Raw genomic sequence first — 25,265 nt, forward strand, 5'->3', positions numbered from 1 at the left:
GGGTGCGCCCAGGCTACATCCACAACAGGGGAAAATACGAGATAGACTACCATAGAGAAAGAAAGGTCAGAGGCCATATCCTCAATGGGATACTGTACTTGGCAGCTCACCAGTCACCGCAGCAGAGGTTGTAGTGTTGACGAGGGATGGAGAATGCATTTGCAGAGGTGGAGTGGGAGAGCGGGTTCCCTACTGAGCTGGGGATGCAGATCAGCCTGAAGTGACTTGCCCTGAAGCAGGTCCAGTAGTCACTGAAGGGTTAATAACATAGTGGGCCATCTTCTGGAGGGGTGCAGCATGCATGCACTGCGAGGAGTGGATCCAGGATGTCAGACCTCCACACTAAACTATAGTATTTGTGACATGCCGGATCTGGTATGGACCCTTCTAGCATGGCTGCTGGAAGGATTTTCTCCGGAATACACGCACAAAATCACTCATCAGGCTGGGGCAGCTCCAACCTGAGAAGGCCAACCATTGAGACTTCGAATCAGATGTCTCAATGATTAATTTGCAAGTTCAGATTCTAAGCAGACACAGGTGGGTATAAAAGCATTAACGTAGGTCTATGACAATTTCATATGAATTTAATGGAGTTCTTTGAGATGGTACGGCTCTTTTGACCATTAAAGTTAGAGGCAGAACATCAGGCCACTTCAGCTGGGTTTTAGGGCAAATCTTGGTAATCTAATACTTGTATGGCACTGTGTCTCTCTACCCGTGTGCAGATTCTGAGTAGTAAGCACAGTGGAAGTGTTGGGTAAGTCTCATAGCCTTGCATATTGTCTGTACTACTGCTGTAATAATTTGTGTTCCATAATCACTGGAAATGCAAAGGGGAATTCAGACCTCTAGGGATAAAGTCCCAAAGGAGCCACTTGCCCACTGTGATGGAGTCTGCTCAGGCACAGTTAAAATGCCTCAAAACCAACCTGAAAACATGCATACAATAATGAGCACATTTGAACATACGTAGCACGTTTGGGCAGCTGGATAAAATCCATGTGCAGGGAAATTAATGGACCACAAAGGGGTGGATGGGTAGCGGGGTGGTCTTAATACCCCTGTCTTCAATGTGGGATTGACAGGTGGCACAGAAATAGCTATTATTAAGGGCTATAGAACGAAAGAAAGGTGCATACAAATGGGTTGCAACGACACATAGCTTGCTCTTCCTACCCACATGGGCGACTCTGTGATACTAGCTGTCGAGGCCCGCAAGTAAAACTTTGATGCAACCACACGCCCCTTGACATCTCTCCATACCCCTTCTAAATTCCACTTTAATCCAATTCTGCTTTTCAAATTCAGAAAAGTTCACCTGCAGAAGAGATAACTCATGAAGACTAGGTACAGTAAATACATCCGGTTACATCACATACCTTGCATCTTCACTGGTAGTAGATAAAGCAGCTTCCTCTGCAGCCTGATCGGATAGGCCTGATCAGCTGCAACATTGTCCCGAGTGATGTCATCGACAACTGCCTGGTGCGCTGCGTACCTGACCACTGCCATCTGCTTAGGTAGCATCAAAGTATCAAGCAAATGAAACACATACTGCCCATTTTGATTGGGGTTCCTGCCGATACAAGTAAACTCCTTTGCGTCCACAAAAGTCCAAGTTATGTACGAATGCAAAGGCATACTTTAAATGAGTATAAATGGTCACAATTTGTCTGATAAAATGCAGGCTCGAGTAAGAGATGCAAGGTCCGCTACCTGAGCAGACTGCATCTGGGATAGTATACAACGCTCAATGACCTGAGACACTGTGCATACAGCCTATCCAGCAACATGTTCACCCACATCATTCCGGAGACACAATCCATAAAAAAAAAAAAAGTATCACAGTTTGCCATGAGAATGTCAGTCAGATCTATATGAGACTTCAAGACCTCGTTAGTGACCACAAGGAAGTTTGAGGTTCCCCTTCCTGGGTGGTGGGCATGAACGAGGCAGTATTTAGAATGGCACACCACCAACGGTAATGTGTGTTGCCCACTGCAACAAATTTCCTAACGAGATAGCTGTGCAACTCATTAGGTGCAGGAGAAGCACCACAATGGGATATGGTACAGCTGCTATCAGTGAAGAAGCCATCACTGTTTGGCCCAACCAAATGGGCTGCAGTGGATAACCAAGGTGGAAGTCCAATGTGCCAGAATAATAAGCAATGGACTTCGTCTTATTCCTGTGATCTTGTACTATCACACCCAAGGCAAACCCATTTCATTCTTGACCTTATCGAGAAAGATGACTGTGATCAGCCAACCCTAATGCTGGTGTGTTAGATCAGACTTCTTTTCTTCGACGGCTGTTCTGCAGACCACCGCAATGACTCTTGGTTGTCTTTATGCACGTAATCCTTCAAAGAGCATACTATGATGGTATTCCCTAATATCTATTGTCTACAGTACCCAGCTGTACCAAAGAAAGTGCATACCTGAGAGACGGTTACAGTTTGAGGTAACTTGTGGATAGATTTTATCCGTTCTGTGAACAGAAAAAGCTCACCTGCGATAATTCCATCATCAAGATACTTGCACAGGGTAGGTGTTATTATCAAAAGGACTTGTGGCTCTTCTCTTCCAACTGAGTAAGATAGTACACCGAGTTAATCGTGAAGGCGGCTAAGGAGGCAGAAGCAGGATGATGGTATACAAAACATTGAACCAAAGTGGATCCATCAGGGAATAACAAAGTTTCTAAGTCTCTTTTAAGGACTCAACAGAAAAATGAGGGGCACTATGCAAAACCTAGTCGCAGTCTGCTCCATGGAAGTTGGACCCCAGAGAAGGAGATCAGTAAAGGAAAACAGCGTTATGTAGCAAACAGGACCAAGACGAAAGCAGAGCACAAGTTAACCAAGACAATTTGCATTGGTTTTGACTGATTTAAGGACCAGCAAATTCTTGTAGTTACATTGGCTCACATTAGGCACTAAAATACCCTCCTTAAACAGATCGGTTATAACAGGACATTTGCCCACTTCAGCTTCTTTTTTTCAAAGGGTACTCTGGGAAACAGGGTAATTTCTTGGGTCAACCTGAATTTTTCCCAGTACCATTGCAGCAAAATCATTCTAAGTCACCAGAGCTCTGCCAGTAAGGCAATTGTTGCTAAAGCATGATCTAAATAGAGGAGTGGCCTAGATTGCGGTTGTGCAAAACGGGAGGACATAAGTTCAGCGTGGCCTGTCTTGTTCTACTAAATAACCTGTGCACAGGAGCTACATAGACTCCCAACAGTGACACAGGGGGCCCAGCACAGTGTGGCTTACTCCCTCCAAGCAGGATTTGGGTTTGGCGAGCAGTCTCTGCCCACGCCGCCTGAGGTGAGGCAAGGTAGGGTGGACTGCAGGGCTCTGGCTGGCTGCTCTTCGGCTGCACTGACTAGCACTGTTGGGGAGGAGTCTGCCATTCGGGGTGAGGCATCGAGATGTTTTGGGAGCTACCAAAAGGCAAGGAGACACTGGATAATTGGAGGCTACCAGTAGAAACTGGGCTTATGGTGCTGGCAAGGAGCTCATGCCCCCAGTGAGGCGGTGAAATGGGACCACAGAGCAAATTAGGTTTGGGCACAGGGCTTTGGATTTCCTGCCTACACTGATAATCCTATGCTCTGCAGGGGTCTGCATGGTAGCTGCCATCGGGGGTTCTTGCTTTTTATTCTGTAGCAGCTAGGAACACCCTGCTCTGGAGTGGTGCTTAGTGTGTCTCACTTTCGAATGTAATTGAGCCTATGCAGCAAAGACTCACAGATCTGAAATGAAAACAGTAAGTGAGGGCCCTCGTGAGATATATATATATATGTGTGTGTGTGTTTTTTTTTCACAATCTCGAAACGTGGATGGTGGACATAGTGGCTCACCCTCTGTGCATGACTGGCAGCCAGACAGTTGGTACATTTGAGCCCCACAAGGGCAGCATGTCAGGGAGGTTTAACTAATCTTGGTGTGGGGCGCCACATAAGCAGTATGTGCTGCATAAAACAACTTATTGTGGGAGGGTGAGTAGTGAGGGACAAAAACAAAAAAAGGCAATAAAGTTAGTCAGTCATCGGCCCCACCAGGCTTGGGAAGGCATACGAACAATGGTTAAGCCCAAAATGACGCAGCTGCTGCCAGGTATATACTTACCATGGATATACTGAACCTGGCCTCACACCGGGAGTAATTTACTGAGCCATATGGAATAGACATTGGGCAAACATTCCGGAAATGTTGACATCATACAACAAGCCATATCAGACATGAAATAGACACTGTGGCAATTGATGTGGGTTTGTTGAGAGCTGACCAGAGGAAACTTGTGAACAGGTGGAATACAACAAAAAAGCAGTTACTACCATATAGCCATTGTGCAGAAAATGCAGGCACAAAGTAAGGGTTTTAGGAGGAGGTAAAAGTGTTGAAGCTCTGAGCTGAAAAGAGATTGAGGCGTAACAATTTTGGAATTATGGGCGTATCAGAGTGGTAAGAAGGGACCAACATGGAACTGTCATATGAAAACGTCCTTCTATAGGAGGTAATCTGGGGTAGGGCCCCAACTATTTTTTTTGTTTTTGTTTTTGTTTTGATGAAAGGGCCCATTGTGTACTGGACTGACAGCCTCCTCCTGGTGAGCTGTCCAGACTGACAGGGACCTGATATTGCCATAAGTTGGCAGGGTATGCTCAGACGTGAGTCCCTTGCTCACTTTGCCACTTGATTCAAGCAAGCCTGGCTGAAGACGGCTGAAATGCCAGAAACCGGTCCTAGGAAGTTTGTTTCCGGTCCAGGGAAGACATGGCTTGGCAGTTCGGGCTGGACTGTTCCCATGAAGCACAGGGTCAGACTGATTTGCATATGGCCATGTCTGAACTGGGGTGGCAGAGTGGGCTAAAGAACAGTGATGGATTAAACCCAGATCAGTTGACTGGGGGTGAGTGCTTGCAATGTTCAACACTCCGTCCATCATTTCCTTTGGTTTTTGTTTAGACCTTGGGATGAGACATTGTTTTGAGGGCATAGGGTCGAACCTCTGCTGTAGGTGCCTAACACAGTATGTTTGGGGGTACATACTCCTTGCTAGGCAGGGCACTTGTTTGGTTATGGTAAAAAAAGCAACACTATTGACATTAAATATCTGGGAAATGGCCATACTGCTGAAAAGATGAGCGTTCTCACTGGGCCGGAACACCAATATTGACACAGAGAGTAAAATATTGGTAGTGGAAGGGATTTGGGATGGGGAACCCATGTCAATTATACCTGCTAATTCCCCCAGTGTTCACCACATTACCTTTATTGGCACACTACCCCAAGGGTTTTGCATTATCTGAAAGCTCCTAGTGTATAGGGGTGATTTTGACTGTATTTATGTTAACAGCAGCTGAACGATCTAACCTGCCTCTGTTGAACACTACAGGCATTAACACACTTCCATACCTTAGATGGAAACTATGCAGCTGCATGTAGTGTGGCGGTTAATGCACCCTGAAGCCATGTAATACTCATTTTACTCATCAGAGTATATGCTGCACTTTAGAATAGATTTGTGGTTGTGTAATGAGGTCATTTGGCTGAAGGTGTTGGCTATGGAGTATCTGGGGCTCACTTTAGCCGATCATAGCCTGTGGAAAATGGTAATAGTTTGGGGAAGAGCAGGGCGCACATTCCAACCTGGAGGTTGAGAACTGGGGCATTGCCGCATTGTCCAATCTAAAAACAGGTTGGCATGCACATCAATCCATCAATATGTTTCAGAAATTAGGGTTCTGCAACACAGTACAGCCGAATGGCATACCTTTAAGGTGGTTCTACGTGGGCACTGTGTAAAGAGCCCTCAAAGGGCAGCAAAGACTCATTGAACAGAGAGATGCTAGCTGTAGAACATTATATCAGACAGGCTGAAAACCTGATTATTACATGCCGAGTCTACGCAGGGCAACTTGAGGGGGATAAAGAAGGTAAAATGGCAAGTTGTTTAGCCGAATAGGAAACATAGACTTTAAGGGAATTTGTAGTACGTCAGTATGCAGAGGGCGATAGAACAAGTAGGATGCCTGCCTTTATCTTGAGGTCAGTGGCTCCTAGAGTTCCAGTATTAGATTTCAGAGCCTCAAACAATGTCATACTTAAACACGGAGGCCCTCTTAGACTGAGTACGGCCCAGGAGCAAGCGGCTATGCCAACCACAAGCTACTTTTAAATATTTTGGAGTTAATGTGTACCATACTGAGGAGGGCTCAATAAAAAGACATTTAGGAAGAGTGCTGATAGCATTGCATCAATCTGTGTGTTTCTGGGGCACTCTCCCATTGTCCCCAATGTGTCAGATGGCGATAGCCAGGATGCAAATGTTGGTGCTATCGAGGATGTTGTACCTGTTTTCTGTGATGCCAGTGGTTCTTTGAAAGTATTTTTTCACAGAGTTACATACTGTGTTATTGGAGCTGGAATGGGGTTTAGGTGCCCCTAACTATAAGTGGTACTAAGTGGTAGCACAGCTCCAGTGGTAGATGAGGTGGCTGGGTGTTGGAGATGGCCCAGAAAAGGCTGAGTTAACAAGCGCTCTAGGTCTTGAATCGATATTGGAGTAACTGCTGGGGCCGGTCTGGGCATCACCTGGTTTAACAAGACTGACCAGGACGGCAAGGCACTATTGGCACACTTATGCACAGCTTAAGGGTAGGCCGGCTCCATAAGCCTCACAGTTGCCGCTTTAAATACTGCCAGAATTTAAGGAAATTACTGTAACCTATGACAGGAGGCCATGTAATGAAGCACGTGTCCTCAGATTCAGAGATTTATGCGATCAGGTAAACTTATTGCATTTTAGGAAATGGTGGAGAAATACAGTGTGGAGAAGGTCACTTATTAGCGTACAACGCATTAGCCCATAGGGTGCACACCATCTTGCATCAGGAGAAATCCCTCAGTAGGGGACACTTCAGTGCATATTGACACATGGTGGTGGAAGACAAACTACGTTATAATCTACTTTAAATAGTGGCTTATATTCACAAATTTCACATCAATGTACTGACAACCAGAATAGATGGATGTCTTGCTTCGCCTTTCAAATAATACAGAATCTTGCACACGGTGGCTCAACACTCGGTGAGGCAGGAGACATTAACACAAAACAAACAACACCTTTAGAAAAGGGTTTTATTTTACAAAATGCAAAGACTCTCTTTTTAGAATAAGGCTTGGGGTTTTATTTTACACAATGCTCTCTAACAGAAAGGCTTTCTCAGATGCCAAAATGCACAATATTCAAATACACAAAGAGATATATATGTTTAAATCCAAGCAATAATAACACACTTGGTAAATGCAACAGTTAAATGCATGAATAATACCATGAATAAACAAGCAGCAAATAATGAGATTAGACTCAAGCAAATATAATATAGGACGTCCTGCAAGAGATCAGAAAGATATATACACTGTATACATCAAATGATTACTTTGGATGTGCACCTCACTCATTCACACATCACAAAGAAAACACCTCAGATGATCAAAGCCACTGGCCACATATCACAATGGCAATAATCCAAGCTCAAACACCTCAAATGATCAAAGCCACTGGCCAAACATCACAATGGCAATAATCAAAGCTCAAACACCTCAAATGACCACAGCCACTGGAACCACGGCTCACAATGGCACTAGTCAGAAACAAATCACCTCACCCGATGGTTCACTCAACATCCTTGCCAATTCTCGCTGGGGGGGCCCGTTCACAGCTGGCTTGGACTCTCGACCGGGTCTCAAGTTCCGTTTGTCTTACAACAGTGCATCTACTCTGTAAGTAAGCATCCAGCCGTCAACAAACCTTAGCTTTATAGTCTCAAAACTCGCACTAGAAGGTTCGAGGAAACTTCCCCCCGAGCCAGAGGAATCTTACCAGGCCTGGCCAGCTTCCAAGCAAGCATTCCATGGCAGGAAGGAATTCCCACGTTCCCTCTACAATCTTGCATGTTCCAGCCTTTATCTTGATGAAGCTCAGGAAAGCCTTCCAGGATACATTAAACAATCTCTCACAAAAACAATCCTTGAACGTGATTAACCCAAACAACTTGCAAGCGTTGCTGTGCGCGCAGATAAAGCTTAAACAAGACAGAGTCGGAAAACAGGATGACATGAGGCCATGTTAAAGCCAATAGTAAGAACTTCATAATACTTATCAATGTACAACACAATGCACCACTGCTTATAGCATCACATACTTCATCTCTCAATGTACAACACAGTGCACACTTGTGCACCACTGATCACAACACTGCACTTCGAGACCAAAAAGTACATTCCACACCTCTCTCTCTTTCATATGCTTTCAAATGCACATCCCACAAGTTCTGTTCTTGGCAAGGCTATTCTACTCCGTGACAGCTCCCACTGAAAGACTGCAAGATTAAAAGAAATAAACCTTTAAAAGAAGCAAGGCATATGTATGATGTTGTACATTCAGGCCGGGGTAAAATAACACACCAACGTCAGTTAAAATAATGGTACTCAAAGATCATCACAGTGTGCCAGACCACAAGAGTGCCTATAGCACTACAATGGACTAACAGCATGAGCTTTGAATTGACTGATAAGCAATGGGTTGCTGCTAAGGAATTTGTCAAGACCGTGTTTTGAAATCCTAGATTAAAATTTACACAGTTTAATTACCAGCATCAAGCTCATCTCACTCCGAAGTGCTCTGGCCATATGTTTTAAAGGGCGCATTCTCAGTGTCACAGATGTGGTCAGCAAGAGGCAAGTTCTTATCATATGGTGTAAATGCTCAGTGAAATCACTGGCATGGGGAGAGGTTTTGAAATATTTGGGAATGGATCCCATATTTTGTATTTTGGGCTTAATGCCTTGGACGAAAGAAACAAACATGAGTGCTGTTAGTAGATCTAGCTCTCATACTATACAAACGTTGCATTGCAGTGGTGTGGATATTACAGCTGAATCCTCTGGTAGACTGTGGTGGAGTTGGTTGCAATTAATGTTCTATCTCGGCTGCATGATAGGACACCAGGCTTGCTGGTCTGGGATACATATATTGTGAAATTGGAAGCAAAATACGAAGACAAGCCACTCTTTGAGCATGTAGCATGAATATCAGTAGATCCTGGGGAAGTCACTGATTTGCTGTTTTAGTGCAGGGCCTCCTGATAAAGTGTGAGCCTCTGTATATGGGATGGAGGGGACATGTAATGCGGGAATGGTTGGCTGCTTTCATGAGAATATGGCGATACTCTTTATTTGACAAAAGCAAATGGGAAAGCCTGGCTTAGCAGTAGTGTGATGAAACCGAGGCTCTCACTTGGGTAAGAACAGGTGCCGAAACTCCTGGTATATCCAAAGTTACCTTTTATCTGCCCTGTGCACAAATAAGTCAACTTGAGGGGCTTCTATTTTTGTTAGTTGCACGGTTTTCTTGTGGTTTAGTTTGTAATGTTTCCCAGGTACAGGACTTGGCAGCGTGCATAGCAGACATACACGACATGTAATTTCTGTATCATTACTAATGGAGCGGGTGTTGTTTGCTCGGTGTATGCCCATGTATGCCGATTCACTCAGCATTACTACGAACCCTGTTTCCAGATTCGGGCATTAATGTGGCGACTTAATGCATTCTGGGTGCTGTAGTCTTGGTTGGTGTTCGCTGAGTTAGTCTTTCAAACCAAACACAGCTGATACAGAGGAAGGGTACATATTAACCAGGGGGGCCATAAGTACTGAATAGAATCCTCCAGAGCTTCCAGACGCCGGCGCTCATACATGACGCTCAAAAAGATACGGCCAGGTGTGGAGGTCGACCCCAAAGGGCCTGCACAAAAAAGGATAACAAGGAGTATAACTACCTTACAAACTCTGGAACAAAACAACGGGAACACCCTCCCCCAAGGGCTTATCACTTACTTCTTTCAGGCCTCCAGTGGTCCAACAGAATCGGATGTGTGAAAGGGGAGGCAGAGACCGTCTCCAAACCATCAGGACCCCTAAGGAGCAACAAGGGTCAGAGCGGGCACCATTCCAGTGAGCCCGCCACCACACAGAAAACAGGGAGCCCTGAGACTAGTCCTAAGCCCGCTGCTAGGGCTAAAAGCCCAATATGGATTACAGTTGATATCCATCAGTGGCCCACAAAGGAGGAGGACAATGAGCATAAGGAGGTGGTCGTGGCTAACCCCCCAATGAGCACATGTAAGAGAAATGCTCCAACAGCGACACCCTGGGAAAATCAGAAGCCAATTCCATAGGAACGGACAACTTAACTACCTCCCTCCTGCAAAAATTAGAACAGACCCTTGAAAGAACACTGGATGCAACACCAATAAATCTTGGAAGAAACGCTGACTTGAGAACGCTCTAAACAGAAGGTTGGAGCCCGATGAGCCAAGAAGACAAGCAAGATGTAACGGAAGAGGCTACTCTCGAAGAGTTAAATCTGTTAGCAATAAGAGAAGTACAGGACACAATGGCCAGGGCATTGATATGGCAGTCTACAAAGATGGAAGTACGAATTGATTTACTGCAGTCAATGGCTCAGCATCTGGTGCGCCAAGATGATAAGCTGGCAAAACCAGAGGCGTTACTTGAAGTTCAGAAAGCCAACTCAGCACACACTAGCTCTTGTGCCGCCATTATAGAAAAATGGTCAGGCCTACCAGATGTACTAAAGGACATGCTGGCACTAGTCAAGAGACAGAGGGAGATGTTCCCACTAGAACAAATAATCCCAAAGGCATCAGCTGTGAAGATGGCGTCACTAGAACATACCAACTATCTCCCAGCAGATAGCCATGCATCCAAGGAGCCTCAGGCAGGGCCAAGCAATAAGAACATCACAGAAGCACAAGGGAACGGGGACCCCGAGGCCCGACCACTTGTCACAACTATTGATGTTTCACAGGGTGATGCATCCTTGGCGGAGAAGGTGGATGGATCAGTGGCAGGGGCAGAAACCCCACTGTCAAGGAGGGCCAAGAAAAAGTTGAAAACTGAAGAAATCCAAAGCTAAAAGAAGACCAATATAACCAGCAATACCAATTTCTCGTGGTACAGAGAATAAAAATAACTGGAAGCCACTTTTCCCCATGTTCAACTTCAAACAGGCAACCAAGGCCAGGACGACAAGGGAAGTACATTCCGTGTCAAGGGAGGCTCTAAGTCAATAGAATACTCCCTGGGAGGGCCCACAAATAGTTGGGCAAACAATAGAGAAGACCCAAGATGAGGCAGTTCGGCTGCGCACATTACAGGAGGCTGCCAGCACACAATCCAGGACCTCTAGCTCTCCGGGCCGGGAGCTCCAACACAGGACGTTGAAATACCCTAAAAGCAAACAGGACTCAGCAAGAAGAACAAACAATGGCGGGATCGCCAAACGGGCGTTAGGCAGACATCAGGCAGGAGATGTCCATAAAAACCCACTAAATCTGAATTTCTAGAGGTACACCGCCCGGGGAGACGGACAGACACTGCGCATCTCCAAGCACAATAATCAATCAGCAATCCATGAGGTGATGCTCACTCCCAGATATACATCCAAAGGCTCTTACGACATTCTGAACAGGTCCAACATCGTCCTTCTCTTTGGCCATATTGAATCCTTGGCTCAGATCACTTCAGATAACATAGTGGGTAAAGTTTAGAAGTCTGGAGAGGGACACCCATGGACACTCCACTCTGGTTGGATTCATACAACAGCAGGCCCAACATGCCGTTCTCAGCGAAGCTTCACATCTCGCAGAATGGGGCATCGAAGTTACCGCCCTCAGTATGCCGAAATATCCACCGTTCTTATGCCCAAATACGATCAGCAAGAACCTACATCAATCCTCAAAGGTACAATGAATAAAACCCTAGGAGGGAGAGAGAAACCAGGGCGACTAAGAACCCCGCTAAAAATCAATATCTCGCACAGAGATACGCAGCGTAGAGTGCAGCTGCTCCAGCAAGTGATGGCTCATACGGAGGACATATGGTGAAAGTGTACATAATCAAATAAACAGCAATGTAAACGGAGTATGTTCAACCTAAATTAGTGACCAAGACCATAAGCTAACCCTTATCTCATGGAATATTGCTGGGTTAAGTAACCTCTTTAGAGACAAGGCCACACTAGACTATCTCACAAAGGGGGACATGTTGTGCTTTCAGGAGACCTGGGCCAAGTCAACCACCCCAATTGGCGGCTTCTATGAACATCACATACCAGCGAACAAAAGAACCGTCTTTTTGGCGCCCGTCTGGGAGTTTATGCATTTTTTTTTAAGTCACGCTTGCAAATTTAAAACCAAATACATAAAAGTAGATACATCTGACCTTCAAGCCATCATAATTGAGGGTCTGAAAAAGGGACAACAGCCCCATCCCCTGCTACTAATTGATTGTTACATTAACCTGACAAAACTTCAAACGCAACAGGCCATTGAATCCTTCACCAGTATCCTGGAAGACATACTCATTAGATTTGAGCATTATAATGTGATAATTGCGGGAGATTTTAACACAAGAGGTCTGGATCAAGTCCCAGTCACACCCAGCAGTGGAAAGAAGTCAGGCCCATTGATCTCACTCCTCACAAACTTTAGCCTACAATCCACTCATGGAATAAAAAAAATCAGCTGCCCCTCATGGATCCCTAAGTCGACCTTCAGGAATGTTTCCACCATTGATTATATTTTCATCAATGGAGGGCAGGCACACAAACTGTGACTTCGCTGTGAACGACAGAGATGAAAGCGACCACAGGCCTCTCTGTGCCTCCTTTAATCTGGCCCTGGAACAGGGGGAAGCCCAGGAAACAATTAGCGCAACCACAGGCGATGAACGTCATCTAGTCCTCAAAAGAATAAAATGGACTGCCAACCTTAGTAATAGCCTGTTGGAGTATGTAGCGATAAGGGAGGCAGGACTAAAGACACAAGACATAAAGAACATCATAAATCCTTGGGAAATACTGACAGCCGATTTACAGAAGAACTTGGGAAATGCCAACCAAGAAGAAGCCCACCCCCAAATCAATCTTTGCCGGAATGAAGAACACTGAAGTGCCTGACACAAAGTAAACAAGCTCTTAAAAAGGCAATTAAGGCAAAAAAGAAAGATATCTACTCATCACAGATGACCTCCATCCCTGCCTTGTGAGCCACATACAAGAAAAAGTCTGGGTGTTGAAAAGACAGTGGACAGAAAAGAACTGGCTTAAAGTGTTCTCACTAATTAAAGAAAAAGATAACCGCAAGCTATGGCGATATATTAATAGTCTGAGCTCCGGAAGGCAGCGCAAAGAAAATAGCGTTGCCGGCAACGTGTGGGAACAGTACGTGAAGGATCTATACACTAGTGGATCAAACAAGGTGGGCTTCCCCAGCTCAGAGTGGTCACAGGCCGCAGTTGAAATCATTAAAACTCGGAGCGTGCAGAAAGAAATTATAGTGCCCAGTCAGTCAGTCACTTATTCAGTGGAGGGGATTGTTAGGTACATTACGGCGATAAGAACAGATGGGGCCCCTGGCCCAAATGGCATTCCCGCCCAAGTATTCAAATCCGCGCCAGCATTTTTTTGCATCCATCCTCACCCCGTTATATAATCATTCATACTTCACAGCAATGTTACCAAAATCCTGGAAAGGCTCGGTCTTCTCTCCAATAAACAAGAAGGGAGACAATTCAAACCCTGCCAATTATAGGCTCATAGCCCTGCTCGGTATCCTCCCGCTTTTTCAGACCGGCTTCAGGGCAAATAGTTCCACCATGGACAAAATCTTAGTGCTCTCTTACCTCTCGAAGCAAGCTGTATAGAGTAATAAGCTGCCTCTGTTTTGCTGCTTTATAGACTACTCCACGGCCTTCGACAGAGTTAATCGAAGACGGTTATAGACAAAACTCGAATCTTGGGGGATCCCGGATGCTCTGTTAAAAGCAATAAAAGCCCTCTACGAGGGGACGTGGGTCTGGGTTAAACTAAGTCCAACAACTGTAACCCCAAGAATCGAAACTAACACCGGGCTGAAGCAGGGATGTGTTTTAGCCCCACTACTATTTAACTTGTACACGACAGACCTGGGGCCAGCCATGAAAGATGCCAGCCTAGTACCACCGAGATTGGGCAAGATGACCCTGGGTACCCTCCAGTATGCGGACGATACAGTGGTCACGGGGGGACCTAATAAAATATTACATCAGAGTACTGAAAGCCCCTGAAAACAATCTTAAATATTTTCTAAAACTAATTTTCAGGGCTGAGTGTTCCGCCTGGCACTCTTAAGTTGGATCAAGCAATAGACCAACTGAAAATCGAGGCAAAGAGTATGCCCCTTCATGAAATTCCTTACTCTGCCTGGGCTAAAGCTGTGAAGCGCCAAGTCCAGACCATCTCGTTTGAACTGGATCGATCCTTACTCTAAGACAACTCCCTCACACAGGCACTGGATAAGTCATATACTCCTGGGAAAGTTCAACCATACATGCGAGACTCACTCTCAGCCCAAGCAAGAAAGAAAATCCTGTACATGCGCCTCACTGCCCTCAAGATTTCGGACTTCAACCCAAAATGGGCACTGACAGACAACATCATCTCTTACCGGTTAATCAATTACCACAGGGAATACTGGCTACATCTTTTATGCTGCTGCTCCAAGCTGGCCAGCGATCGTCGTCGTTTGCTGCACCCGGCCGTAAGGGACAAGGGCCTCAGAACTTGCAGTGAGGCCTCGGAATGGTGCTATTCAGAAACTACAACTTGTTTACTTGCCGGAGCTGGCAAGTTTACCCATCAAATTAGAATTGCACTTGATTCCCATCAAAAGGCCACAGATTGCAGGGTTCCTGTTATTCTGTAATGAAAATCATCTGGTGCCCTAACCCTGTCAGTCGTCACATAACCCAGGGGCTCTCCGCACGGACCCTGGGATCATAAAGAGAACGTGGGCCCACTTGGGGTTACACCAAGAAATTTTATTAATGACAATTTACATCTTTGAGGGAATGACCCTGATTGAGTTTTATCTAACCACCTATCGCTACAGGAGTAAAAGTGTGAAAGGGTGGTGACCAAATATTTTAATTCATTTTAAAATTGAAGTTTTAAAGGGACATAAAGCTGTAAATAGAGCCCATGTAGCCATGGCGCTATTTCAAGTTGAATCCTGGGTTGCTCCCGGGGGAAGGGTGGTTGGGAGGGTGGCGTTGTTCATGTGTTTTATACTGTAAAAATATTAAGTAATCGCACAGTTAATAAAGAATACTATACTGCTGATTTACCGTGGCATGCAAAAAAAAACTATAAAACCAATAAAGATTTATTTTTTATTTTAAAAAAAAGCAGTTTAACCACTGGCTGGTATTGCAGTCCATTTTTCTTTTGCCCACCCTGGCACCTCTGGTGAGACACAGTTGTATGCAAATCAGACTTCGTACTGCTCTAATAGAAAAGGTTCAGTCCTAACATAGTTTTTCCTCCAATATGAATAGTACAGTCTGAACTAGGCCCAGGCATAAGAAAGTCCACTTACGAGAAGAGATAAGTCCAACCCAAACTGCCAAGCCAGGTCCTCGACAAAACGGAACGTGAGCAACCAAAGACCAGTTTCAGCCTATTTGGGCCTGTTCAGTCAGCTGCAGCTTGGTTCCAGTGGCATGGCACCCACTTCAAGGTGTCATATTGCCATTAGCTAATTCTCACCGGTATTGACAAAGAATGCATAAATGGCACTGCCCACGTGTCAAGGCATCAGGTCATTTTAGGGAGCCTTTACCAACATTCACGCTTATTTAAAAATTATTTTTATTTCTAGTTTTCTATTTTCTAGATTTTGTTTGCCCGGAAATAAGAGTTCTTTGGAACTGTAAATCTGTACCAGGTAATATTGAGGACAAACATTCATGACCACTTTGTGTGATGCTCGGGTGTGAGGCACAATGCTTCAAAGGCAGGATACTCTCGGGAGGCCGTGGAGGAGGAAAGGGATGACTGGGAGCATGACCTAAACTTTTACTTAGCAATTTGGAATACTGTAGCGGCCCTATGGAGCAGAGCATGCTCACTTTTGGCACTCAAGGCATCCAGATTTCCAGTAGAATTCATCACCACGGTCAGCAATGCAAAACTGTAAGAAGTCCAGGTCCTGTTGTCGGTCCTGGTCTTCTTAACTTTGACACATATCAAGGAAAAGAGGAGGTCTCCTCCTACAAGTCATGGTGGTGAGCTGCATCAAGTGTTGGAGTTGTTTGGCAAACTGCGTTGTGAGCTGGCACAGTGTTAAGCCTCTGTAGTAAGTAGTTACTGACTCTGGTAAGCTGACATAAGTTAAGACCATCCATTCTTATACCCACAAACTATAGGAAAGATGAGTAACCAGAATCTTCCAAGAATTACATCTGACTGATCATAATATCCAAAGCAATTCCATATCTTGGGTATAACACTCTTTGTTCAGAGACCTTTATATTGCAGTTTTGAACAGACTACTCCTGTTCATACCAACTTTCCTCGGCTACACTGGCAAATGTTTTGGAGGGGCAGTAGTAAACACAAAGTAGTTCTGCACTGAGACTAAGTTTGAAACTTCAGTATAAATTATGTGGTGTGCAAACAGTTACAGTCACCCTCATTGCAGTGGTAGTATACTGTGTACCAATATATGGTAAAGCATTCTTCTAGGATATCCTCAAACTTGATGTAGATCACCAACTCTTATTATGAAACTCTTAAATAGAATTGACATCGTTGAAAAATAATGGACAACACTTAAGTATTCAGCTTCCCATTTATGTCTGCTCCCACAGTGGTCCAAGACTTCACTAAAATGTAAAAGAGACAGACTTTACAATACACCCTCATTTACTGTTTTATCAGTTTGAAACTCTGTTCAGTCTTCAGCACTTATCACGTTGTCTATGTCTCCGTAAGCAACCAGAGCCCATCTTCTTCAGTCAACTTAATGTGAGCAAATCAACTTTCGAAATTTCTATAAATCTTTATGGACCAGGTCCTGTTCGACAGATTTTAAACCCCACAGCTTTAAGTGTAGCTCCCTTAGTGCGGTGTTGGTCTTGAATTGTTGGATGCATCGGGCTTAAGTATTTAATCTGTTCATTATAGATTTTATGGGTCTCCTAAGCAGGTCTTTTGAGTAAGCCTTAGGTTTGACTTCTGGTGCAGGGTTCTCTAAATTGGCAGTTGGTATGTAATTGTTCAAATCGCTACATACTGCCTGAGCAGTTTTGCTCTTCGTTCTATGGCTCTTAGAAAATTAGGTAATAGACCCAATTGTGGATTTTACTGTATGCAATTAAATCATGTATTTGATTGTATGGTAATACATTTTTTCAATACAACACAAGAAGTGATTAAAGAAGTGATTGAGAGTGCACAGACAAAAAATTCAGACGCAAGTCTTTTGTTATTTATAGTAGTATGGGCATGGAGGAGGAAATGTAAGATGGCCCCAGAGTCTCACCAAGACCCATACTTTAGTGGTAGACCTCAAAGTTAAGATACCCAAGCTTTAGTTAGAACATTAGACCTGATTTTCACCTAGTTTTCTTTAACAAAATATATATATATTCTAAAGGATACATGTTAGTTAATTTAAGGAGCTCTACCTTATGTTGGGAGTGTTGCTATAATGCACAAGGTAATGAAATTAATGTTTTTCTTGGGGTTAAACATACTTAAATAAGGCTGCTAAAACGAGGTTAGTACAGTAGATTCTGAATGTATCATCTAAAGTATTTAAAGGTCCACGTGGGTACAGCTGGTATTATGAGAAAACAAAATAATTATGGTGCCTTCCATTTTAGATGAGTAACAGATGGTTGCAGAATCCACATATTTTCATTACCTCAAATGTGGCTTTCTCGCAAAAATGATGGGCTGCTGTTTTCTTCTTTTTTTTTTTTGCTGTAACTGTTGATTGAGCCATTTCTAAAGTTATACTGTAAGGTTTCCTATAACCTAAGGTTTTATTTCAAATCCATACTACTATGTAAAAGTTATGGACTATACAAGATACAAATTAATTGGGATTTTTTTTTTTAACAGATACTAACGTCACAAACACCACATCAAGACCTACATCTCTTCCAAGATTTTCACTTCGATCACTTGGTCGAACTGGGAATGAAAGGGGAAAGCTTTCATTACAAGGAATCTCCAGTCGTGAAGGTATAGTTAATGAAAACATGCGTATTTTCTGAGTGTGATTCAATCCTTTCATCACAGCCTGCTTGCTTTATAATTAGGGAGTATCAAATGTGAAAGTTTTAAAGACTAGTCCCACAGTCCAAACCCTCATTAACATATCCTCAAAAAGGTCCATAATGTAATAAATATTTTGTTATGTTACATGATTTGTAAAGCGCATGGCTGCCCCTGCAACGGGGCGTCCCAGCGCTGATCCGTAAGACCAACAGAGAGAAAAGCGAAGGTGACAGGGCTAGGATGAAGGGATTAACTTGGAAAGAGATAGGGCTTTATTGCCTTCCAGAAAGCCCTATGGTTTTGGATGCTTCTGATGTTACCAGGGACGGCACTCCTGATTAATATCTCACTACTTTACATATGCATTGTAGTATTGCCTATTGACGAAATCACCTGCACAAAGTGTTCCGTATCTAGCACATTTATGTTTGGCTGTATGTAAAAAAGCCGGCATTAGTATTCTACAAAAAAGTGAAACCCAACATGCTAGACTTTGGCCAAAATATCTATTTTATGTAGTTAATTTAGCACTTTACATAGAGCAATTTTATAGTGGCAAGAGCATTTCAAATTTGTGATGCTATATATGATATGTGGTGTAATGTTTAAATAGGATTACAGGAAATCTGAAAGAAACACGTTAGTTAGATTCCTCACCTTAGAATATCCCCAGGCGTCAGGCTGGATCCGGAAAGATTTTTGTAGCAATACCCCTTGCGCGTCGATAGGTGTCGTCTGCGGCTCCGCGTCCGTCGTCTGCGTCGTGCGCCGGAATTACGTCGTCGGAGTACTTAGACGCCGCCCTCGCGCGCTGACGTCAGTTCTTCTTTTTTCTGTGCCAGTAAGCGCCGATCCGGGAAGAGCTTATCCCTAGTCATTTTTTGACTAACTTTTTTTGACTTTTTTGGTCTATCGACTCGACTCTGGTTCCGGTAGGATGCCTGGTTTCAATGCCTGTGACGCCTGTCATCGCCTGATGTCGGTGACGGAGCACCATCGCCGGTGCCTTTATTGCCTGGGGCCGACCATGACGCGGAGTCGTGCCTCGATTGCCAGGCCTTGACGTCGAAAGCTAGGCGGGAGCGGTCCCGTAAGCTTCTCGAGCTTCGGCACTCGGCTCCGTCCCGGTCCAGGAGGAGGTCCAAGGACCGATCGCGGAGCCGCAGCCATCGTCATCGCTCGTCGGGGTCTTCGGGTAAGTCGAAGCACTTCAAGAAGTCCAAGAGACGACATCGCTCTTCGGACTCCCCTCGCCGGTCGCGCGACTCAACTGAGGGTCAGGGTGGTCCCACCCCCGCGGCTCCGTTGGAGCCGCGTCCGTCCCCATACCCTCCGGTCCCTGGGACTGACGCGACTCCGGCGGAGGTCAGTGCCTTCCTCTCGGCCATGAGGGGCCTGGCTCCGCCGTCGACGCATGTAGGCGTGCTTTCGGGCCCCGCAGGTACGACTGGGCGACCTCGCGTGCCGGCGGCTCTTGCCCCGACGCCGCAGGTCCCCGAGGGAGCCAGGCCTGGATCTCGGTCGGACGACGTCGTTCCCCAGTTTAGCCCCGGTCCGGGCCCGACGCCGTCGCGGCGCCGCCCGGCGCCGCTACCGGCGCCGATTGGTGAACGCTTCATCTACTGCCCGGCTCCGATCATTCCTCCTGTTTATCGGGAATCGGATAACGAGGGCGACTGGGAGGGGTCTGAAGACCCTATGGCCGCTCAGGCCCAACTTTCTCAGGACTGGGCAGAGGAATTGGGGGATGCCAGCGGTCTGGATACCTCCCCGGACGCTGGTTTCATCTCTCCTCCGACTGTGGCCTCAGAGGAGGGTGCAGCCTTTTCAGTGGTGCTGTGCAAGGCGGCCGAAGCCCTAGGGCTGGAGTTGCCTGCTGTGGCCGTGAGGACTAACGTCCTCACAGAGGTCCTTCACCCGACAGCAAGCTCCACTGAGCCTCTGTTGCAGTTTAATGAGGCCCTCATTGACGTTCTGCAGGGCACTTGGTCCAAGCCCTCCACAGTCCCTCCTGTGGACCGGAACGTTGCCCGGCGCCACCGCCCTGCTCCGGGCGGCCCCAGTTTCCTCTCCCAACACCCCACCCCGAGAGTCTGGTTATCCAGGCCTCAACCTCCCAGTCCTCCTTCCCGTCCGCTCCTCCGGATCGGGAATCCAAGAGGTTGGAACAGTTTGGCAAGAAACTGTTCTCGTCCCTGAGTTTGGGGCTGCGGTCTTTAAATACCGCTTGCCTTTTGGGCCGTTATTCCCACTCTCTGTGGGATACGGTGGAGGACGTGCTGCCCTTGTGTCCGGTGGACGCCTGGACACGACTCACTCAAGCACTTGCTGACGGTCGAGATGCAGCACGGCACGCCATACGGTGTGGACTTGACACCACGGACTCGCTGGGTCGGGCGATTTCAACCACGGTGGCGCTTCGGCGTCACGCCTGGCTGAGGTCCACGTCATTTTCGGGGGATGTCCAGAGTTCCCTCATGGACATGCCCTTTGATGGCACTCGCCTTTTTGGTGAGAAGGTGGACAGTGCGCTGGCTCGGTTCAAGGACTCCCGGGCCACGGCCAAGTCCTTGGGTCTTTCGGCCCGCGGCCGCAAAGTTCCACCTTTCGTCCCTTTCGTGGCCAAGGAAGGGGCGCCTCCTCACGTCCGCCCAGCCACCAGCCGCAGAACCAACCTGCACGCGGTCGCGGACGTGGATTCCGCCGAGGCGGTACTGAAGGTCAACGTGCACATCCACCCCGGCAGCATCCGCCTCAAAGCCTTCCTAGTCCGAGCTTTCAGGCCCATTCAACGTGCCGGTCAGTCCACATCCACCCCGGCAGCATCCGCCTCAAAGCCTTCCAAGTCCGAGCTTTCAGGCAGGGTTCGCCATCACCTGCTCCACTGGCGCTCCATCACGTCGGACAGGTGGGTGCTGCAAATCGTCCGAAGGGGCTACTCCCTCCCCTTCGAGACGACCCCTCCAGCCATGCCACCGCTGAACCACCATATGTCGGGGGATCATTTGCATCTTCTACGAGAGGAAGTTTCGGCCCTCTTGGCCAAAGAGGCCGCCGAGCGCGTTCCTGGTCCAGAAGTAGGTCGTGGTTGTTATTCCCACTACTTTCTGGTTCCCAAGAAGGGTAAAGGGGGCCTACGCCCGATCTTGGACCTCAGGAGCGTCAACGCCTTCCTCCGGAAGGACCAGTTCAAGATGCTCACTTTAGCTCAGTTTCTGGCTGCCCTAGACCCTGGAGACTGGATGGTAGCGTTGGACTTGCAGGACGCTTATTTCCACATCCCCGTCCTGCCGGCCCACCGGCGTTACCTGCGGTTCACGGTGGGTCAGGAGCACTTTCAGTTCACGTGCTCCCCTTCGGCCTCACCAGTGCCCCTCGGGTGTTCACGAAAGTGATGACGGTGGTCGCAGCTCATCTGCGCCTATCAGGGGTTCCAGTCTTCCCCTATCTCGACGACTAGCTGTTGAAGGCGGGCTCGCCCCAGCAAGTAGTCTCCCACCTCCAGACTATGGCCGACCTCCTGCACTCGCTGGGGTTCTCCATCAATGTGCCGAAGTCGCACCTGAGTCCCTCCCAGGAGCTCCTTTTCATTGGGGCAGTTCTCGATTCGGCGCAGTTCCGGGTCTATCCGCCGGAGCAGCGGGTCCGGGACATTCAGGCCCTGATTTCCATCTTCCGGCCTCTGTCCTGGGTTTCAGTCAGGTTGGTGCTGCGGCTTCTGGGGCTGATGGCCTCCTGCATCCTGTTGGTACCTCACGCCAGGTGGCGGATGCGGGCTCTGCAGTGGGACCTGAAGTTTCAGTGGGCCCAGCATCGAGGCAACCTGTCCGACCATGTCTTGATCTCGGAGGGCACTGCGAACCAGCTGCAGTGGTGGCTCACGAATCGTGATTGGGTCAGCGGCAGATCCCTACCCCAACCGTAGCATGTCGTAGTGACGGATGCGTCCCTCCTGGGATGGGGGGGCCATATGGGAGAGGCGGAGATCAGAGGACTCTGGTCTCCGGCGGAGACTCGGCTTCATATCAACCTATTGGAGCTGAGGGCGATCCGACTTGCACTTAAAGCCTTCCTTCCCTCTGTCCGGGGAAGTGTCGTGCAGGTGTTCACGAACAACACCACCACCATGTGGTATTGCAACAAACAGGGCGGGGTGGGGTCGTGGACCCTTTGTCAGGAGGCTCTGCGCCTCTGGACATGGCTGGAACATCAGGGCATCACCCTGGTGGTTCAACATCTGGCAGGCTCTCTGAACGCCAGAGCAGACGAACTCAGCCGCCGGTGCATGATGGATCACAAATGGCGTCTGAACTCGGACGTGGCGAGAAGGTCTCTTTCTGCAGTGGGGAGAGCCTTGGTTAGATCTATTCGCCACCGAAGAGAACATGCAATGTCAGCAGTTCTGCGCGTTGGAATTTCCAAGGCGGCACTCGCTCTGAGACGCTTTTCGTCGCGAGTGGAGTTGCGGTCTGTTGTACGCCTTTCCGCCTATACCACTTCTGCCCAGAGTGCTGAAGAAGATCAGGCGCGACCGGGCCCAAGTCATCTTGGTGGCTCCGGATTGGGCACGAAGGTACTGGTATCCCGAGCTACCCAGTATATCCATCAATCCCCCGATATGACTGCCTCTTCAGGAGGACCTTCTGTCGCAGCAGCAGGGGACGGTCCTCCACCCGAACCTGTCCAGCCTCCACCTACAAGCCCTACCAATTGCAGAATTTGCATACAATAAGAGTTCACGCAGCCATAGATATGTCCCCCTTCTACTGTAACTTTGGATATAATCCCAAAGCTCTTCCTTTGACTTACCCAGAGAATCAGGGTCACGTTCCAGCACACGCATTTTGCATAGGCAACTGAATGACATCTGGTTGGAAGTCCCAAAAACTCTGGAAGAATGAAAACAAAATATGAAAAAAGTAGCTAATCGCCATTGACGCCCCAACCTCATTATTCAAAGGAAGACACAGTCTGGTTAGCTACCAAAAACTACTTTGAAGGTCCCCAAAAACTACAACCCCAATACGATGGCCATATCGTATAACAAAAATCATTAACCCAGTAACAGTGAAATTGGAATTTCCGAAACAGAATAAAACCCATCACGTATTTCATGTATCCCTATTGAAACCACATCTCCTTTCCACTTGTCCAGAACCCCCTCCACCTTCACTCATGATTCAGGGGCACCCTGAGTTTGAAGTATTCAAATGTGTCTTCTTCAACTGTCAAGACCCTCTAGGCCTTCCACTCTCCTTTATGTGCGCCTTAGTTGATGGTCCCCAATTGTAGAACCCATCCCCGGCCATCCATCCCCTTAGTGTTCAAGGCATCAATGCTCAGTAGAAAAAACTGATGCACTCACAATTACACTTGAGCAGACTGATGTTGGGTGTGGTCTATGGCCTGTATTGGGTGTGGTCCTTGAGCCTGGGTTGGGTGTTGTCCTTTGGCCTGCGTTGGCGTGGCTTGGGTGTGGACTTTGGGTGAGGCCTTACATAACACAACCAAACTGCCAAAGCTGCTTGGCTTCACAAACTGCTCCAAGGCAGAACTTGCTGTAGAAGCTCTGTCATCCTATTGGTTCAGGATCTCCCCGCATTAAACCAGCCTTTCGGAACAAAACTCCATGGTGCTTCCTCCTGCAAGAAAAAGCAAGATTCAGTAAAGCGGCTAACCTGAGAATAGGTAAACGAGCAAAAGGAACCTCTAAACTGACCTATATTGCTTTTTGTATGGCTATCTATGGCTCCTAAATAGCGCAACCCCAATATCAATTTCGTACAACAAATTAGTCACGAAAATATATAGTTGTATTAATTTTTTCTTTGTACAAAAATATTTTATACACATACATTTAACAGTGAAGCAATTACAACAAGCAGTTAACTAGAGTACTGTACAGTCACAAATGTTTAGATGTGCAGTAGTCACATTTCGTTTCAACACTGGAATCATTAAATTGACATTTGAATTATTTAATCTGTTCTTTTTATGCAAAATAGGTAGCCACCAAGACTGTTCTCAAATCAAAATGTAATTTTGTTGTATGACATTGATATTGGGGTTGCGGTATTTATGCGCCATAGATGGCCATACTAAAAGCAATATAGGTCAGTTCAGAGGTTCCCTTTGCTAGTTTACTGTTTCCCCCTCCTCTTGGACCTTCAAGTAATCAGGGGGTACCTTTCCTCTTTTGTGTTTTGTAAACTGAGAATAAGACCAGTGCACTGAACCAGAACTAACAAAATTCTTGTGGACATGTACACTGTTGAAAGCAAATAGCAATACAATATCTGAATTTTATAAATTGGAATTTCGTGAACTGTGATTTCACTGCTCTTAGGCAACATTAACGAAGAAATGTTACTGTTAAACTCCCGAACTTGAGAGCTAACTAGATTCCCAAAAAAACACTTATTGCTGCACAGATTACAAGAGACTATTTTTTATACAGAGATTCCAAGAGATTATTCTAGTTACAAAGATAGCAAGAAACTATTTGAAGAAACGGCATCTCTGCTGTGGGACTGTGGATCTTGAAGCCTACTTTGAAGCGTGAAGCCCAAGAAGGTTCCTGCTTCCCTGTGTTCTTCTAGGCCCCCCTTTTTCCTTCCTGATTGAAAGATATTTGACCGGGTGGAATGGCCCAACCACTTCAGGGTCATGACAGGTATGGGCCTTGCCAACGACTTCATCTACAAATTCTGGCTCCTCCAAGACTTCACCTCCACACGCAGACATTCACAGCAGTGGCTTCTTGTACGAATACTTCTGAAATCTCTAGAGCACGCAACAGGGCTGTCTTGCTTTTCCTTTGGGTGATGGGACCTCATGCCACTATACTGCTCTCAGCGGAGATGAAGGTGGTATCAGTAAGCACTACAGAGGCAAAAGGGCTTCTCGATACAGATGATATCCTCCTCTCCTGACCGAATTCTTCTGTTATGTTAATAGTAAACCATTTCTCTCAACTCTCTGTTTTAAAATCAATTGGGCAAAGAGTGAACCCATGCCCTATTGACAGGGACTACCAGTGCATGCTTCCGCCCCAGAGAC

The 25,265-nt window shown here is 46.6% G+C and overlaps 1 protein-coding gene across 1 annotated transcript in view; it reads left to right on the forward strand.

Annotated features, from left to right (window-relative positions):
- The window catches only part of EFCAB14 (EF-hand calcium binding domain 14), a 322,123-nt gene that overhangs the window by 278,798 nt on the left and 18,060 nt on the right, over positions 1-25,265 (forward strand). The window contains exon 10 of the mRNA XM_085602705.1: positions 18,048-18,170. Within this exon, the coding sequence (XP_085458831.1) occupies positions 18,048-18,170 (123 nt within the window). The remainder of the gene's footprint in view (positions 1-18,047; positions 18,171-25,265) is intronic.

The sequence above is a fragment of the Triturus cristatus genome, chromosome 4_2 (genome assembly GCF_964204655.1).
Source record: "Triturus cristatus chromosome 4_2, aTriCri1.1, whole genome shotgun sequence".
In the NCBI taxonomy this organism is placed as follows: Eukaryota; Metazoa; Chordata; class Amphibia; order Caudata; family Salamandridae; genus Triturus; species Triturus cristatus.